General features: G+C 36.0%; 1 protein-coding gene across 1 annotated transcript in view; it reads left to right on the top strand.

The window, feature by feature from the left end:
- The window catches only part of LOC134754144 (PHD finger protein rhinoceros), a 71,720-nt gene that overhangs the window by 33,560 nt on the left and 18,382 nt on the right, over positions 1 to 19,778 (top strand). The window contains exon 5 of the mRNA XM_063690241.1: positions 19,537 to 19,726. Coding sequence (XP_063546311.1) covers positions 19,537 to 19,726 — 190 coding nt within the window. The remainder of the gene's footprint in view (positions 1 to 19,536; positions 19,727 to 19,778) is intronic.

The raw sequence follows: 19,778 nt of genomic DNA, 5'->3' as shown, positions 1-19,778 counted from the left end.
TATAATTATAAGTATTAGTCATTATTTAGAGGATCCAAATTATTACCCTAATATTAGATACGTTTATCAAAGTGACGATTTTACCTCGTGAGTCCCCGCGTACTTGTACAAATACAAATTAAATTCGGGTTTTGAACTAAGACATAGAAGGTAACAGTAGCGGCAAAAAATCTATCATACTGCTATTTTTTGCAGGAATTCACTCGAAAATTCATGAAATTAGACTATACTACACGACCATATATATATACTTACGTCCCACTGCACGAGGCAACGTGGGTAAACGTTAGCTCAATGCGGATTGGGGACGCTACACACCCCAAATAATGTATATGTTATAAAACTTATAAATATTGTATTTCGTATATAAAAAACAATCAATATCGAATTCTACCAACAACAAACCTAGATAGATCGCTTTTCCTGCCTCGTCAGCCTCTGGTTTAAAAATTAAATCGCATCATTACTTTACATATCCGGGCTACCGCGAAAATTTGGGTAAACTTTTATTTTTTAAATGAATCCCAGCTTAATCGAATTGTCGTTTTCATACGCCCCTACAATGTACTGTTCATCGAATTTGCTGGAGCCGTTTTTGATAAAATTAATAAAAAATATATGCAAATGTATCTGAAAAAAATATGATAGATTATTTGCCGCTACTGTAGTTTTAAATTCATGAACTCAAAAATTGACTTGGGCTTTAGATTAACGCAATGTTTTAATTCGATCGCTAAATTAGAATGTGGTCATCCAGCTTAGCTTGATTCCGAATTGTCCGAAATAAACGATTTTACTTTTTATTTAGCTGAGATTCAGCAATTGTTAGGAAGCAATCGATTGGTGGAGATGTGTAAAACGGGACGTCTCGCCGGTGTATCTAGGTCGCAAGTTTATCCGCTTATATCCAGACAAATTGTTGAATATACCTGAAGCACTATATAAGGCCTACTTGATATGTGTGGCTCATTAAACTGGTTCCTATGGGAGATGCAGTCTTAGAAAAAATAAATTGACAAAAAAATATATGTAGCTATCGAACGTACTCGCCAAATTTCACGAGAATCGGTTGTAAAAGCGCGACCTTTAGAGGAGAACAGCCAGACAGACCTACGATTTTGTCCCCTAAGCTTAAGTAAGACCTTTACCCTCGCTTCGGACAATCGTAACAAATAATAAGCGCTTACCATTTAGGAATAATTAGTATTTGTGTGGGAACAATTGACTACCTATGTACTATATGTATAAACCCTCAATAATGAACACAGATCTAGTTTAAACCATTCTAAGGATAAACAAACAAAACAAAAAACCAAGACATTTAGAAAACGTCCATTAGGGTCCAGAAAAAACAAGGGAATCTCGAAAACAAAGCATTTTAATAAGCTTTTCTACCACGTCTATACTAAAAATCGAAATCGTCAAAGCACTGAATAAATCTCAAAAGCAGGTGGTCTACAGTGCAGTTCTTGACAGCACAAGTCGCTCAAAGTTCGCAGACAAAGGTGTCCTAAAGCAAACTACATAAGTGGATTCCTCCTGACCTAATTCGAGGCGCACTGTTTAAAAACGATAGTTTCAAAGAATTTTCTGCTTATCTCCACTTTATTAAACATTGCACATTTTAAAAAAATATTCAAGCTCTGTATTAAAAGAAGATTATAATTGGATGTAAAAAAATGCAAGACTTTGTGCATTCCAGTTCTGGGTTATATGCACATTAATAAAATAAATAATCCTTTCATAATGTTTAATAAACCCAAAGAGCAGGTACTCTAGCCTAGTTATTAGATTGCCATATCCCTTTTTACGCCTTTTAGATACCTATGTGTTATCCTTCGGACATGTAACATGCGCTTAAACTACAGGCCTTCTCTCCAATCCTATCCAACTAATTATTTTATTTTTAACTTAATTTGAGGTTTTACCTTTTACTAAAAGCAGATGCAACTCATCTCAATTGCTACTGGCGATAGTGGCGATGCCTGGTGACGTGTGATTTTAAGGGTAATGCGGGTGACAGTGCGGGGAATGTAGGGTGTCGCAACAAATAAAGATATTTATTAAATCTGTTATTCAAGAAACGAATCCAATCTGTAGTGTGATCGTGAAAATATTCTCATTATTATTATTACTAGACACCTACGCTCGGGAGACGCTAGTGTGCAGTGGCTCTAAAACTTACCATGCCCATCCTACGTCAGAAATATTTTTATATTTTTCGCCTTATTACAAAGGAGTAAGGAGTAAAAATGTAAACGTATCTTTCACGTCGCCTGTCCATTTCACTTCATTCGAATATACAGGAGGCCTAAAAACACTGATAATAAATATATAAGAATATTTTTCTTACGCAGTAAAATATTCTTATATTTTCTCGCAGCTTTCTGTAATTTTGTAACGTAGGTATTACAAAATTACAACTACAATCATTTAGCTAAAACAAAACGTATTATCTTCAGATTGTATTTCTTTAGATTTGATATTTAAACGCGAACACTTGTTAAAATTAAAACACTTGTTAATGAGTAAAAATCGTAAAAGTTTAAATCAGTGACTTGTTAAAATTATCAACGATATGCGACAGTAAAAAAACTAGTGCATGGCTCTGTGAGCTGTAGACCTCGTGAACCCCCATGGCTCCGCTCAACTCGGCATTCGTGAACCTAAAAAAACTATAATATGATCAGCAGTTTATATTCAGGACCTCTATATTTGTACTTTTGTAGCAGGTCTTTTAATGGTTATTTCAATTATACAGGACACGACTACATATATCTTGGAAACAATCTATTTCTTTCACTTGCTTTGCGCTTATAAGGCTAGTTCGGACTACGTTCGTAATTGAGTCAAGTGGCGAGTATTTGTGACTTTGCATGTGTCCTTTGAGGGAGACCCTTTTAGGCATGCAAAGCACAAATACTCGCCACTCGACTAAATTACTAACGTAGTCCGAAGTGGCTTTTAGCGCTCTGTTACTAATCAAAGTTCGTAGGACAAAGCGTATTAAGCCGTATTCGTGTTCGTATTGTCTCGCATATGTTCGCGTTGTCTCTGTTTTGTGTCGGTACGGTAAAATGGCCAAACATCAAAGGGATCTCGTGAAATCTCGTGTTTGCGCGAAACTATCCCTTCACAGTCTCGCCCTCTAGTTTTAGTAGTTCAGTTGATTAGTCCGGGGCCGAACTACTGCTACACTTTTGTTCCTACTAGTTCGGTTATGGCGTCAAACCTAACTAAATGGCCCTTTACACCATACAATTTATATCATTATCTTAGGAGTTATCGTGGATAAAAAATTTCGCACGAAAAATTCAAGCGGGCTGGCCTAGGTGCCGCATCAAAAGAGACTCGATTGGATTACGCTTTACTATCCGTGCGAAGCCGGGGCGGGGGCGGCTAGCTAGTTTTTATTTAAAATTGAAACGGGGCATAATCGCGTAGACCTTTATGATTTATATATATATATATATATATATTGAAAGACCTATCCAACGATACCCAACACTGCAGGGTTAAAGCGAAAAAAAAAATAACACTCCCACTTTATGTGTACCCTACAAAAAAAAATATTTTATTTTATTACATTAAAACCGACTATCGGATTTATTGATTTATATAACCATGCCAAATTACAGCTTTCTAGCATAAACAATCACGGAGCAAAGCCTCGGACAGACATACAGATAGACGGACGGACATGGCGAAACTATAAGGGTTCCTAGTTGACTACGGAACCTTAAAAAACACTGCATTGCTTATTATGGTTAATTAAAATAACTGAATAAAATGATCGAAATCGAAAATTAAAGACTACCCACTGGAAATCCTATTATTAGTTTTGTTATTCACAAAATGGTAATAAAAAATAAATTAAATTTCAACCTCAGAAATAAATATACTATAGATGAAGCAAATGCATCTACTTCGCGTGTCCGAACCCCGACCAAGCGTCGAGGTTGACCGTCGCTCTTTACAGTCCACGCGCGTCAGTTGTTGCAGCCGGACGTCCGTGAAAACTTGAAAAATGCCTTGCCTTAAAAAGGCAAGGACATATTTCATATCACTACTAAGTAATTTTAAAATTAAAATTATAAATTCTTTTTAAAACTATTTTTTAAGTGTTCCAATATGTGATTCCAATAATATACCTAAGTAACTTTAGCTAAACGTGACAAAACTATATTTACATTACATTGCCGCGTTTGCTTTGAGCGTTTGATCTGACGTTGTGCGTTAAGAGACAATGAATATCGGAACAAGCGATACTGTCGCGCATCGCTTCGACTTCGTGGTACAGGCCATTTATCATTCGTCTGTCAAATTTAGAGACTAGTGTTGTTCGTTCTACCGATCTCTTGTAATAATCGATATCGGACAGATTAATGATATTAACTATTATAAAAATAAAACAATTTAATAGTTATACCTATAGTTGATCAAGCCAATCTTGTCAGTAGAAAAAGGCGAGAAATTCTAATTTTCTATTTGACGATATCCCTTCGCGCCTACATTTTTCAAATTGGCCGCATTTTTCTACTGACAAGATTTGCTTGACCAACTATATTGATAAAAACAAATTAATGTCCTAATTTTACACACCTTTTAAAAGGAGGGTAAGTAATTTAAACACGACTATATGTTTATACATTTAGTATGTTTATAAATTTCTATTGAGTATGAGCGAGACAGTTGAATCGTAGCGGGGCGGAGGGGCATCGGTGTCTTTGAATCGGTTTGGATTTCCCATCACTAAATTTCGGCTGTGACGTCATAGTAGGTGGTAAAAAGTCGGCACGATTGGTTTCAATACAAATCGTGATGTTTGCGTCATCTAGCGTATATATTATATCTGTGATTTCAACACTCAAATCCGCCACAAAACACAGCCCCGGCTTTAAATGCCGTAGTTTTAATATCACTGTGGGCTTAAATTGCCGCACACTTACAGCTTACACGTACTTATATGAATATGAGATTCTTGTATGTTGCCCAGCAACGAAATAATGCTCTGGAAAATATCACCTGTGATAGAATCCTTTTAAGTTTCAATGTTATTTTAAATATTATGTTGCGCTAGTTCGTCGCTCGTGTGACCTTTACAAGATAAGAGAAACCTGTGAGGTCGTCGAAGAAAATTCTTAGAACACCCACGCTCTGTGACCGTGGTAATAATGGGGTTTACATAAACAATAGGTGACATGTATTGTCTCTTAGTCCTTTAGGTGTATTTAGATACTGGATAATAATAATGAAACTGTTAACTACCTAATTAAGAATAATATAAAAGTTCGGCATTAACTGCTTAAAATGCAATACATATAACTTTTTAATGAGGACTAGGAAAGCTTGTCTTCTTCTAATATAAAAATAACTTCCGTCCTGTCTGTTGCGTAGTTTCGAGCAGTTAGTAGGTATATTTGCAATGTCGCACGATTTGTAAGTCGATGCGACAGGTATTTCGCCCACGGGGTCTAGAAAAATGTTAGAAAATTGCATTTTCTGCCTCAGTCACTTACACGGCGCCTCTCACACTTCCCGCGCTCGAAGATGGTTTAGCGTCTCAAGTCGATTCATGTATTTATTTTATTGCTATAATATTTTACAGCGTGCATACCAGTTGGTTTAAAATTTTCAAAAAAGATTTATCTCTACGTGGTGGCTAACGATCCGTTGTTGTCTTGCTTATTTCATTCATTTCATTTATGGTATCACATTGATACCATTCCGAAGTAAAAACAAAAACGAAACTTTTTTATTTAAAACTCCTCTTGACGCTTAAGCCGCTGAACCGATTTCGTTGAAATTTAGTGTATAAATAGGACAATACATAGGATAGTTTTTTATAACCAAAATTGTCTTTTGAGGGTGTCAAAAGTGCGGTGGAAGTTTGTATGGGGAATCAATAACCGCTGAACCGATTTAGATGAAATTTGGGATAGTGTACATCTTTGATTTAGTTGAAAATGATACCAAACATGACTTCAAACCTAAACTTAAACAGTATTAACTTCATTCTTCAACTTAGTTTTTCGATATCTTGAATAGTTTTCGGGATATCCTCTCTTGAAAGTTTATTTGGGGCTCTAAATTTTATCTTGACTTCTACATCAGTGAAGCTACTAGGCCATGTTTGGTATCGTTTTCGTATAAATCGGGAGTGCCAAATTTATTTATGGCATCACATTGACACCAATTGAAATTTGGTATACAGACATTTTGAGTCCCGAGGACATAAGATAGTTTTTGTCTCAAATTCATCATTTAAAGGTGTGAAATGGGGTGTGGGGGGAATTCGGTTTCGGCGATATCCCGAAAACTATTCAAGATATCGAAAAACTACTAAGTTAAACTTGTAGCTAATTTAATCAGCTTTCGGTTTGTCTAAGTAGTCATGTCCATGGATGTAAGTAAAGGGAGGTAGATAAGGCACCCGGCGCTCGATCGTGAGCCATCAAATATAGGTTCCGGAACCTATATTAAGTAAGTCGTACGGCTGACGCCAATGTGTCAAGACTGTCACAATCATCTACTAAATATTGCCTGCATTTTAGTTTTGTCAACTATGAACGTCACGCGTCTATTATTAATAAAAGGTCTTAGGTCATGTCGCTAAGACGCAAAGTTTCCAAGATACCTGTAAGTGAAAAACCGAAAATGGGACCTTCTTAACCCCCTCTCCCCCCGGCTCAAAGGCTACGGTCGGGGACTTTTGACATGTTCACCTCCTAACTAGTCCAAACAAAGTTACGGAGTCAAAAATTGTTTTCCAAGCATTTCCCTCTGTACCTTCTTATTGCTTGGCCTATTTGTGTATTATGAATTATGATTATTATGAACTTTTAAACATTGCTTTTACGTGAGCGGATTCTATAGTTTTTTTATGAGATTTCTTGACGCGTGTTTTGTTTTAAGTGCTGGATTTTTGCCACGTTAACGTTGACGTAATGTTAACATTCGTGTTTAGGAACAATTGATTAACACAATTTTGGTAAAAGGAGACTACGATTGGTTGGAGACGCGGTTACCTGACGTCGTCCTCTTTTGTCAAAATGTATAGCTGGGGTAACAAGCGAATACGGTGTAATATCTGTGGTAATAGTATCCGAAACAAATGTATCAGTATAGAACGTTTACGAACGTGTCTTTAAAAAATTATATGTAATGTCAAATGTGACCACACCCTCTTTTGCCTGAAGCTTTTGCAACAATAAGAACTTGCTGTAAAATTAACCTAATATTTTTAATAAAACATAAGTGTTTCTCCAAACCTGCGTTTCACTCAAGCTCTAAATACTACATACGGTACATTAGTCTGTTATAAAAAAAAATCGTTTCTATGGTGAGGATTAAAAATTTGATAAACAAATAAGTTCTATAAGCTTTTAATCAGGTTCGAGGAATGTTTATTTTATAATACATATTCACAATTTAATGATTCCTTTATACGCTCTTAATTTATCTAATGGATGTGAAATGTAATTTCCATTTATTGAAAATTAACGAATCCCATTTGATGCGGTCTCTTTGTACGCAAATTCACACCGGCCAGGGGTTCTAAACATAAAGTACAGAAGTTTATTATTACGATACAACTAGAACAACACAATATCACAACTACTTCCAACACTTGTTCGAGTTTCTGATATACGTTAGAAGCAATTAAGCTACATATGCACGGTGTATTTGCCGGGCAAACAGCTACGAGAACGAAGTTAAAAGGCGTCTCGGGAAAGTGCACTAGTCATCGGTCCGGCTTTTCTGAGCACTTACCTGCCTGCTGCAGATCTTTAAATCGCTTTATGATATAAATATATTGATATATGGGGTGACTGCCATAGTTGTTGGCCACTACACAGTAATTAGCCACTCTTAATAATAAGGCTTCAATTGGCTTGTTTCTTTCTGATTTGTTAGGAGTGGCCAATTACTATGTAGTGACCATGGCCAATCACTATAGCAGTCACCCTACGTATGTTATCTATATATAAACGAGGCATTTACAAGTGAAATACGTGTTAATGACGCGAATCAGGAGACGCGCATGAATATTTTATACAAAAAAAACTACACAGTAGAAAAAAAAATATAAAAGTTTAAAATGGCATTTAAGTACTTAATAAATGTGTAAAAATTGACATTAAAATAAAAATTTACCAATATGTTATTAATATCTTCGATTTGCAATACTCTTTGTTCTCATTGTTCCGCACCCCATATAATTCGAATTGTATCTGCAACCCCTCACTGCCATATGATTTTCAACTGAGCCTGTACATTGCAGGACTCCTCAGCCTCAGGCCTCAGGATTCAAATGCCTACATTTGAATGGTTACAGAGTAATAATCTGACGCACGTACAGTCAATACCGAACGAGCACGAGACCTTATTCCGTGTATTATTTTTAAGTAAATTCTTAGCTAAGATATATTTAAACAGGCTCATAAACCAAATAAAATATACCTAGTCGGCTCATAAGTTCTGTCACTGGCCTTTAAAATTTAAATTTGGAACTCCTAAAACAAAAACCGTTCTGCATTTGAATTTCGAATCTTTATTAAATATTTGAGTAGTATAATTTTGCAATTTTCTGTTTTCTTCAACATGGAGTGGACGCCTAAAGATAGCCGTACCGCAATAATTGCACTATATCGTTGTGGTCACTCGCCGACTAAAATTTTTAAGCTACTTGAAAATTTAAAATTCTCTCTAAGATTTGTGTATCGTACCATAGAAAGATACAGTGAGGTCTCTAGTTTAAATGACAAGAAAAGAAGCGTTCGTCCGCGTACAGCTAGGACTCCAGCGGTTGTACAAGCAATTAGGGCACGCATTGCCAGAAATCCCGCTAGGAAACAAAAAGTTATGGCCCTCCAGATGGGTTTGAGCAAAAACACGGTGAAAAGAGTGCTTAATCAAGACCTGAGACTTCGTGCTTATAAACGAAAAACTGGCCATCTTCTCAATGGTCGGCTTAAAGCTTTAAGGCTTAAAAGATCTAAAGCTTTATTGAAGAAGTACGCTAAAAATAAGCACCGTTGTATACTGTTTTCGGACGAGAAAATTTTTGACATAGAAGAAAACTGTAATAAACAAAATGATAGAGTGTACGCTCGCAATAGTAAAGAAGCGTCTAATAGCATTCCCCGTATTCAAAGAGGTCATCACCCTTCATCTGTGATGGTTTGGCTGGGAGTTTCTTATGCGGGCGTCACTAGTATGCATTTTTGTGAGAAAGGAGTAAAAACTAGTGCCAAAGTGTACCAAGACACGGTGTTGACTAATATTGTGAAACCACTATCCCATACGATGTTTCTAAACCAGCATTGGGTTTTCCAGCAGGACTCTGCTCCAGCCCATAAGGCAAAGTCTACACAAGCCTGGCTCGCCTCCAATAAAATCGACTTTATACGGCATGAAGATTGGCCCTCCTCTAGCCCAGATCTTAATCCTTTAGACTATAAAATATGGCAGTATTTAGAGGAAAAGGTGTGCTCAAAACCTCATGCAAATCTAGACTCGCCGAAAAAATCTCTTGCTACGGCAGTGGCCAATATCGACATGAAAGTGGTGCGTGAATCCATTGACGACTGGCCACGAAGACTTCAAGCCTGTGTAGATAATTATGGCGGTCATTTTGAATAAATGTTATACATTTAGATTCTCTAGTTTATAAGCTTTCAAACGCTGTACAAATTATACGGAATAAACCTAAACTTTTGATTTTATTTGATACTATGTATATGACAGAACTTATGAGCCGACTAGGTAGTATATGCCTTGCTGTTTTCGGTTTCGCGTTATTGTCGGCATCAAACTGCAGTTGCGTTCATCTCTTATTCGTACTTATCGCTACCTCGTTGAATAAAAAATAACATTTTTACCAATGGACACACAGAGTTGCGTAAGGCACTGCGATCTATGATAATGTTTAGTTGTTTTTAATACAGTTGCTCAAAAAGTGGTACTTTTTGTGGCTGCGTAGCGTGTGAGAAGCTCAATTTCTCGAACTAGTGCTTTTTACTTTTTAGTTCCAAACTATACTTTCGAAACGCAGTTAAAATTGAATTTAGCGCGGAGCAGGTACCAGGGCCTCACTCGTTACTCGGAGGTGTCGTTGACCAACCCGCGCCGGGCCCGCGGCGGCCGCGGCCGGGGCGCGCACGAGTATGAAGGTATCGCGGGCTGCGGCAGCTCGCGTATCGCGGGCTGTATAGGTACTTTTGGTTTTTGTTTGGTTTGGTGGTATGATTCTACTAATGATATATTAATTTATTATTTTTTCGCAATTGTATTAAAAAACGTCGTTTACAACACGTGTGAAACGTCTTTTTACCACTCGTACCGAGTCTTGCCACGAGCTGAAAGCGAGTACCTCGGTACTAGTGGTAAAAAGACATTCTTTTCACACTAGTTGTAAAATGTACTATTATGTTAGGTCTTTGCTCAATATGTCACAGTCTTCAATAAAAAAAACTAACCTGCACTAAACTGCTCTGTGTAGGTTGAAAGCCTTTAACATTTTTATAGTAAAGTACATTAAAGAGCCAGTCGCTTCTCGTTACAGTCTGCATTGCAAGATAAAATTTCATAAACATTTTATAATCTTATTAGCTCCTTTGGGCCTTTTTGTTAGCCGCCATTACAAGCTGGTCCATTACAATGTTACTCACGTCATTGTCTTGCAAAAAAAGAATTAATTTAAAATATCAATGCGTTGCATTTTTTACGGTTTTTAAACGTATCAATATTTAAATAACGTCTCTCGGTTTCATTTCATATTTTGGTATTGCTTTAATGCAGTTAGGTCCATATAGACTCAGAAAGAAAAGCAGAACATCACATGTAACGCATGTATCGTACGCACAAATTTAGAGAAGAGGATCCAATCCACAAAAAACTGTCAATAGAATTTGAAATTTCTTTTAAAACGAAAAGTCATTAATTTAAATGGCAAATTTTCCAGGATGGATCCTTTTCCCTAAATGGCGTCCTTAGTGTGTTACTCGTACACCGTAGCCCGTAGCGGCATCAGGATATACTTGTATGCAGTAAAACAAGTTCAAAACTCTGAACGGCCTGTCACAAAGTTGACATCATATAATGAAAGTATCGCAAAATATGTATTTATAAATACGATATATACATATAAATATAATTCGAATTATTATGCACCGTACCTTATTTTGTCATTTTACTTGTACGTTGGGCACAATCTGAGTGAAGTTTTAACCACGCGTGGTTCGTTCATTGCGTCTCTTTCGTTGCATACAGACCTCTGTACCTATATGCGGTAAAAGAGTATATACAGTTGGTGCGAGCTCTATTGGTGCGAGGCACTAGAGGGAGCATTCCGACTTGTAAAATAGGATACCATTTGTGTAAGTTATATCCCAGTGCATCGTACAGACATATCAGTGGTAGTGCGAATAGTGCGATAAATATAAAACTAAATTGGTATCATATTATAGTAATCTGAATAGGCTGCTAGTATCCGGGGGGTGGTGAAGCTAGGTAACATAGGGGCGTAGCGTGTCCCATCATACGCAGTTTGCAGTGCACGGAGAGCGGGCTTGCCGAGCGTGCCGTTCATCCCCCGCCAACTATACTCGCTCTTTTAAATTTTCGCCAAAAAAACATTATTTTATTGTTAAATAGTTTTTTTAACAGTATTATGAAACGCGTTAAAACAGTTGTTGCGCAAAGGTCGCGCTTGTTTCGGGAAAACTTAATATTTATAAATTAGGATATATGTTTTAAACTTTTATATTTTGTATACTGTGCTATGCTAATGATCCGCGGTGGTTTTATTGGCTTTTATTACATTTTGCTTATGTTATAAAATTTGACACGCATGAACAAAAAGTATTTCGCTAATCAATTATTTGGTCATTAGTGCCTGTTCATTCAGTGCCATCATTCAAATTAGCATTTAAAGTAATTACTATTTTTTTAATATTACTTTTTCCATTTGTTTCCTATATTTAGCTTTCTTTGTATATTCTAATTCCCGGACCCCCGGTCGTACGAATTAATTTCGGTCAATATTGCAAGAACAATTGATGTGTGGCCCCCGTGAATATGGGGAAATACATGCACAGTTTAAGGAGGAGCCGGCCCAGTCACAGGTAAATTACCGTGTCTTTTAAATTTAGTTTAATAGTAGAAGAGGCATGAAGTCTGAAAAATCGGGCTTCTGAGTCTTAAGACCTCTTGATAGTACATTGTGCAACACGGGGCGTAAGTCATATATTGCAAACGAGAGTATAGTTAAATCGCGACGGCTTGCCGGACTCCAGTTTGCAATATTATTACGCCCCGAGTTACACAATGTTTTTCATCACACTTGCGATACAAAAATAAAGTATAACGACATAAAACTGTTAATTATAATATTAGAAACTTCATAATTCCCTAGGGAAAACGCTTTTACCTATAGTTCCCGCTAAGCCTGCGTGCAATTCCACATTTACTGAGCGAGTGTGATATATTTTTTTAATAATGGTATATTGTTGCGATACAATATTATTTTTAATAAAATGTAAGGACTCGAATGGTACCATAATTTTTTTCCGTTTAAGATGTTAAAAAAAACTTAAATTTTGAAACTGAGGTCTCTTATTTCTTTATTATTCTAATATTTTCTATTTATACATATAATGAACAAACAGCCTGCATCTCGTGAATGTTAACTCTCAAATTAACTTTGGGCTTTCCAAGTGAATACCGGCACTGTCACTCAAACGTCAGTGATAAAAAAGAGCAAAATTAATAAAAACATAAATCGGTTATAATAATTCGAAAACTGGTTTGGACAATCCTTTTAGGAAATTTTATACAGATTATTTACGTGTAAGGAATTTTTTAGTGTTCCGTGCAAAACTTTGTTTTGACAAACGGAACACTTATGGGATCACTTCGGTCTTGCAAATAAGTTAAATGGGTTTTTCTCAGAGACCGTTTGAGGTAGATACCTAAAATTTGAAACAGTTATAGAAATTACCACCACTAATATCGTAAATAAGTCAAATTTTTAAATTAAGGGGGTTGAGAGGGGCAACCAAATTTTATTTTTATTTCTAAGAATCGTGCGTACCCCACATTAGAAAGCGTGCAAAAAATGTAGTAGATGGACTGATTTTGACTTCATTTTAGACTGCAGTAGATTCGATAAAAAATGCATTTAAAGTTGCAAGTATTCATACAAAAAGATCCTCCTCTGTCCTGGGAATTTTCGGAAAAACTATAGCTAACAGGCAGCTAACCAGACAATAACCAACTAAAACGAGCATGAAGACGCGGGGAAAATTATCAAGATAACCTTACCTTTACTATTTAGGGTTCCGTACCCAAAGGATAAAAACGGGACCCTATTACTAAGACTCCGCTGTCCGTCCGTCTGTCCGTCTGTCTGTCACCAGGCTGTATCTCAGGAACCGTGATAGCTAGACAGTTGAAATTTTCACAGATGATGTATTTCTGTTGCCGCTATAACAACACATACTAAAAACAGAATAATATAAATATTTAAATGGGGCTCCCATACAACAAACGTGATTTTTTTGCTGTTTTTTTCCGTAATGGTACGGAACCCTTCGTGCGCAAGTCCGACTCGCACTTGGCCGGTTTTTTTTTACTGCAGCCTGATCTTAGGTTACTTAGGGAATCAGTACTTGGTCATTCTGTACTTTACAACGGTTGACCTATTACCTTAAAAAAACAACCTTATTGGAATAGAAATAAGTTTAAATTTGGAACGGGATTTTTCACATAATTTTCCTTTAGTAAATTTGTTCGTGGTATTTATATGTGCATAGAGTTACTAAATCGTAGATAGCTAGATAAATTATTTTAATATTTATTTAATAGTGTTGATGATTTGATTTCTAATTTTGACTATGACTGACAGTTCACTATCTGATTAGTCAAATTACTGTCAAGTAAACCTGGGTAAGGGTTGTGTGATGGACAGATAGGAACCTTATACATATTACAAATGAATGGTCATTTATACAATATGGTACAACACAGTTTCATGGCAATAATGTATGTGCTACTATAAAGGCGTTTTACCTAGTTAAAACGAATTTTATGTAACACGCAGTGAAAACCCATTTTCAAGTGTAAAACTAGTTTAAACTGAAATAAATGTCATATACGAAGGAAAAAATGACCAAAGCCTCCAGTGTCCAGAGCTGGAATCGAACCAGCGTCCCCCGTTTACCGGACAGGTGCCTGAAACGCTCGGCTATCCGGTCACGGTGGCATGGGTCGAAATTTCCAAGTATACATGTATAGTAGTATGACATTTATTTTAGTTTATAGTTTAAATAGTAGTGTGTCTACTTGAAAAAACATAAATTAAAATATTTTCCCAGAAGTAATTAAATTTGTTCTTAGAGTAAAACTAGTTTTCCAAAACGCATTTTCACTAGTTGTTACTCGGATTTTTCAAAACTAGTCGCAAAAGTACATTGGTGAATGAAAACTAGTTTTGACTTTTCGGGAAAACGCATTTTCACTAGGTGAAACTATTTTTCACGGTAGGTATTCTGCCAGTTCTGGCGAGAATTAAATGTCCCAAAATTAATACTGAAACGGGATTTAATAGAATGCACTCACTTTTATCATTTTGGCCTGACGTTTTGAACGTCACATTACGTTCGCGGCTACAGGCAAACTCAAATCATATACGTTCCTAAATGTCTCAAGTCTTACCTCCTAGATAAAATGTATTTTTTCTTGTTGCTACTTTCATATACCTCTTATTAAAAATTTCGGTAAAGGGGAATTTGTAAGAAACGAACCTAAGTGACAAAAACTGATTTTCCGTTTTAAGTCGCATCCAGTCTACAAGTTTCAAACACTATGTTAATAATTGTCATAGGCTGTTATCATAAGATGAGGTTTTATACCTACTTACTGTTTTTGACGTATTTAGTTTTTCACGTACGAAATTGTCATTTGTCATGTTTATTGTCAACTTTGACGTATATTATATTGTTGTTATTTTGGTGTTTGGTAAATAAAGATCTAAAATTTCGTACATAAACCAAATGGACCGTTAATAACAAGTTTTTTATCAATGTGAGTTGGTGGTGTGAATGAGGGTGAAAAATCAGGCAATTGGCAACGAGTCTACAAAGCCCAAAGCAAAGCAACACTGGATAACAATCCAAGGTAACTAAGGGACTATAGCGACCCGCCCCGGCTTCGCACGGGTTACATTAAACCTTAACATATTATGCACCTAAACCTTCATCAAGAATCACTCTATTGATTGGTGAAAACCGCATGAAAATCCGTTTAGTAGTGTTTGTTTATCGCGAACATAAGTATATACACACAAACATACAGACGCGGAGGGGACTTTGTTTTATAAGCTGTAGTGATTATATAGGTAGAAGTAAACAGCAGTGGGAAGTCATAATCATAGGTGTCTAGAATAATGCTGTCACTGTATTGTTATCGCTTGATTAAAAGATTTTTTTGTACCTTAACAGCTCTATTAAACCCAATACGTCGTAATTACCCAGTCGTCCACTATCGTCTTAAAACCTGTTCGAAATACCTTTCAGCAATGATAAAAGCTTTATAGCTAATAAGGCCCTGCATTTCATAGTGTTTGAGATATGCCTAAAATTTAATCCGTCATAACGATGCGTACGATAGTAGATGATTACCTACGGGACACTTGCCACCGCAGTTATGACTGCGGGCTTGGCCAATTTATTTGCTATGGGCTACTGTTTACGTATTATTTACGAAAAAAAAATATAAAGGTACCTTTAAACCCGGTATTTTGAGAAAAAAGTTAGGCATTCTGAGTTTCAGACATTTTGACAGTATTCCTTTTTAAAATCTACGAATTTTGGTAAATGGGTAAATTGAAATAAGGTGCAATGAAACCAAAGCCTTCAGTTTCGAATGCAACGCGCATACCTAATATAATGTACGACGCATCGGAAGCATGTTAAGGTTCCGTAGGTTCAGAGAGCGGAGTTTTTGAAAAATTGTACCATTTTATTAGATTGCGAAAAATTCGCTTGGTTGCCAAAAATTAGTTAGCTATCTCGAGGATTAAAAGAAGATTAAGATAAGATTCATTTATTGTCAAAACAGTGTACAGTGAGATTAGTTTGTGTTGTGTGAGTCAGATGTGTGTGAGTGAGTGCCATTTGGCTACGGAACCCTAAAAACACGAACATAGGGATAAAACGCACTTTAAAAATTTGTATAAATGCGCAATTTAATTTTTGAGCGAACTAGTCTATTACTTTTGTAACTAATTAATATTCTAAAACATTATATCCGCGGTCCCGATCCCGAGCACGCTCATCTACCTTGCTCACGCTTACGCTCAGTGAGAGTGAGAGAAAAACACGAACCTACGGGACCTTAAGCTGACTGTGTCTACACATAGTTGCTATCAGAGATTTCGAAGCGGCCAATGTGAACGCAAATATCTGGACAAAGCTTCTATTAAAGTCGTCGTCAATAGATCTTGCAAATAATGTTAACAAATATGACAGATTTTGTTTGCGTTTGACACATAACCTAACATTTTTAAGAAGGTTATTTTCCCTGAAACTAATAATTAACATTTAATTTAATTAAAAATTTATATAAATAAAATAAAATAGACTGTTGATAAGATTATGGTTGTCCTTTTAAAGAGCGAGATTACGAAGTAATGAAGGTAAAATGGTTTGTTTACATCGTTTGCAAGTTCTATTGACGACGACTTTATCAAGGAGTTAAAGTGCTTGTTCGGTTGTGTTTGTACACCTTGGCCGCTCTGTCATATCTGACGGCAAAATACGTGAAAAACAGTTAAATTTGAATTTTAAAGTACGACAAATGGTGTCCAAATTTTTCCGTTTAGGTGATACCGTCAAATGGGGTGAATAGGGACGATTTTGAACTTTGAGAGAGATTTTAAAGGATTTTTTCCTCGATGGACACAAATGTAAAGGTTTATAAATTTTTGAGAATCGATTTATAATAAAATATTTATTAATAATTTCGTTTTAATATCCTTAAAAAAAAAAAATTTTTTTTGATTGAAGCTGGATCCGGGGTGAATAGGGACGACTTAGGTACGAATAGGGACAAGTCATCAGGGTTGTCAAAAATATAATAAGTTGACAGGTAAGTACCCGGTGTAGATAGTTTATTGTACAGTCGCCATCAGATATATCGGAGCAGCCAAGGGGCTTACAAATATCTGAACACGTCTCTGTTGTCAAGGCGTTATAGTGCGTGTTCAGATAAATATTATAAGTTAAAACACGAATAAAAATATGATAAAAAAATTAACTTTAATTTATTTGTTGTAGGTAATAAATTTTTCTGGTAACAAATTAGCTGTTATCCCTTTGAACCAAATCTTCGGAAGAACACTATGAAGACTGATATCACTTATATTTATTATTATAAAGTTAATTAATTAATTTTCAAATAATAAAGATATTGTTGATAAAATAATCATCAATCATAAAATACAAAACAATAGTAGATTGTGTCACAAGGGACCAAAATGACATATTTACGGCGAGGGCGTACAATTATTATTTGTTGTAGGTATTCATAAAGATATTATTAATAAATTACGAGTAATCATCAATCATAAAATACAAAACAAAGATTATTTATACTTACCATGTAATTAATATGTACTCGAATAATGCCAAACCATTATACACTATCAGAAGTGTCACAAACAAGTAAAACTTTTACTTTTAAAGGAAGTTTTGGAGCTCATATCAACCATTCGTTGACAGACTCAATTTTAAACTGTTAGTTTGACTATATATCACGACTTTCATGCTTTTCCAGTGTTTCTATTATCAGGAGAATATAATCAACTATTATTTTAAATCGCAAAATATAATGTGTGATAGATATTTTCTTTTAAATTATGAGGTAAATGTCATTTCCGGTTCTTGTCCCTATTCCCCCCGCCGTCCCTATTCACCCCATTTGACGGTACAGTAAAAACAAGTACAGTGTAACCTCGATATCACGAATCCCAAGGGTAACGCCAAAAACTTCGTGTTAAGGTTTCTCTTATTACGTCTTGGTGTCAACTTAGACAGGTTTTTATGGATTCTGGTTCGTCTTAAAGAGGTTTTGGTTCGATTAATATAATTTCGAGTTATAGATGTAAATCTAACGAAAAAATCGTATTACAGAGGTCATTACACAAAAATTACACTTTGTTACTTAATAAACACATTTACATGACATTACAGTGTAAAACTAATGCGCCATGAAAGTTAATTACATTTAAATTACAACTAGTACTATGATATATTTACAACACTAAATTGTTACAGTTGAGCACCTATCATCCATCCTCTCACAAAACCTCAGACATTCACTGCACACAGCCAATAATTAATAATTTGCTGCAGCAATACAGGTGATAAAACAATAGGTCTATTTTATCGAGATATATAGAGGTCAACATTGTAGGCATTGGATTCCCATGAAGGGAATCATTAGTTACTTCGTCATAACGAGGTTAGATATTTCGAGTTGTAGAGGTTTTTAGCTGTAAAGGGAAGGGAATCGCGTTTTATTTCGTGTCAACGAGGATTTCGCCTTATCGAGGTTCCATTGTAATATTTGTAATATAAAACTATGTCACATAGATCAAAAATTGGGAATTAAGTAGGACAACAATATTAAAATACTAATTTATATGGTTTATTAGTAAACACAATTCCCCTAATGAGGGCCCCTGGACGGTCGACTCAGTCTTAACGCTTAGACGCTAGTTCTTGTCTGTATTTGTGTCGTTTTCAAGCAAAAGGTACCACTTTGTCGCTTGCCATAAGGACGCTCTGACAAGTTATTCGTATAAAGATACTAGCAAATTTCGTCCTTATGGTAAGCGACAATGTGGTACCTTTTACTTGAAAACGTCACATTTTGTTTTTATTGGCACTATATTGGCTTTAGCCCTTTTTTGCGCTGCGTGCCTTGTAGCGGGAACGCAGTGCAATTCTTGTGCCGTGTCTCTACTGATGTTAGCCGCCGGGACATTTCTTAAATTGCGAAATTTCAACTTGCATAAAAAAAATTAACCTTCTCATATTTTTTGTATGGGATTCGAAATTTTCCAAACCCAAAATGAAAGCTTCCTTTGTTTTCTATGAAAGTTTCCTGTAATATCCGAGAAATATTCCAACTTTTTTAAACATCTGTAGCCATGTCACATATAATTCCACACATAAAACCTGCCTGTGCACGGTCGGTACTCCAAATGTCCAAGCATTTGAGTATTCCGTCCAACGGTATTAGCGCAGCCGTCTCGCTCGTCGTTGTTCTCTCTTAAATCACTCTGTTAGTGTTGTTGTATCAATGTATTTAAATATTTAATATTTAATATTCATGGAGTCGTTAGACTGTGGTCTGAAATTTCGAAATGATGTTTGATGTAAATAGTTAGTTTTGAAATGTATTTTTATTTATGTCCAACAACCATCATTACATTAGTTTTCATTAATAATGTATTTTTTTTCTCCTCAGGTCCGGACTTGGGATAAAATTCAATCCATCATGAAGTCGGAGGAGGGCCTAGGCATAGAGTATGACGAGAACGTAATCTGCGACGTGTGCCGCTCGCCCGACTCCGAGGATGGCAACGAGATGGTCTTCTGCGACTCCTGCAACATCTGCGTCCACCAGGCCTGCTATGGCATCACTGTCATACCCGACGGTAACTATCCACTCAAGTCCCGCTTACTCCGCCCTCTTACTCATCCGGACGA

This window comes from Cydia strobilella, chromosome Z, assembly GCF_947568885.1.
Source record: "Cydia strobilella chromosome Z, ilCydStro3.1, whole genome shotgun sequence".
Taxonomy (NCBI): Eukaryota; Metazoa; Arthropoda; class Insecta; order Lepidoptera; family Tortricidae; genus Cydia; species Cydia strobilella.
This window is presented reverse-complemented; position numbering and strand designations above follow the sequence as displayed.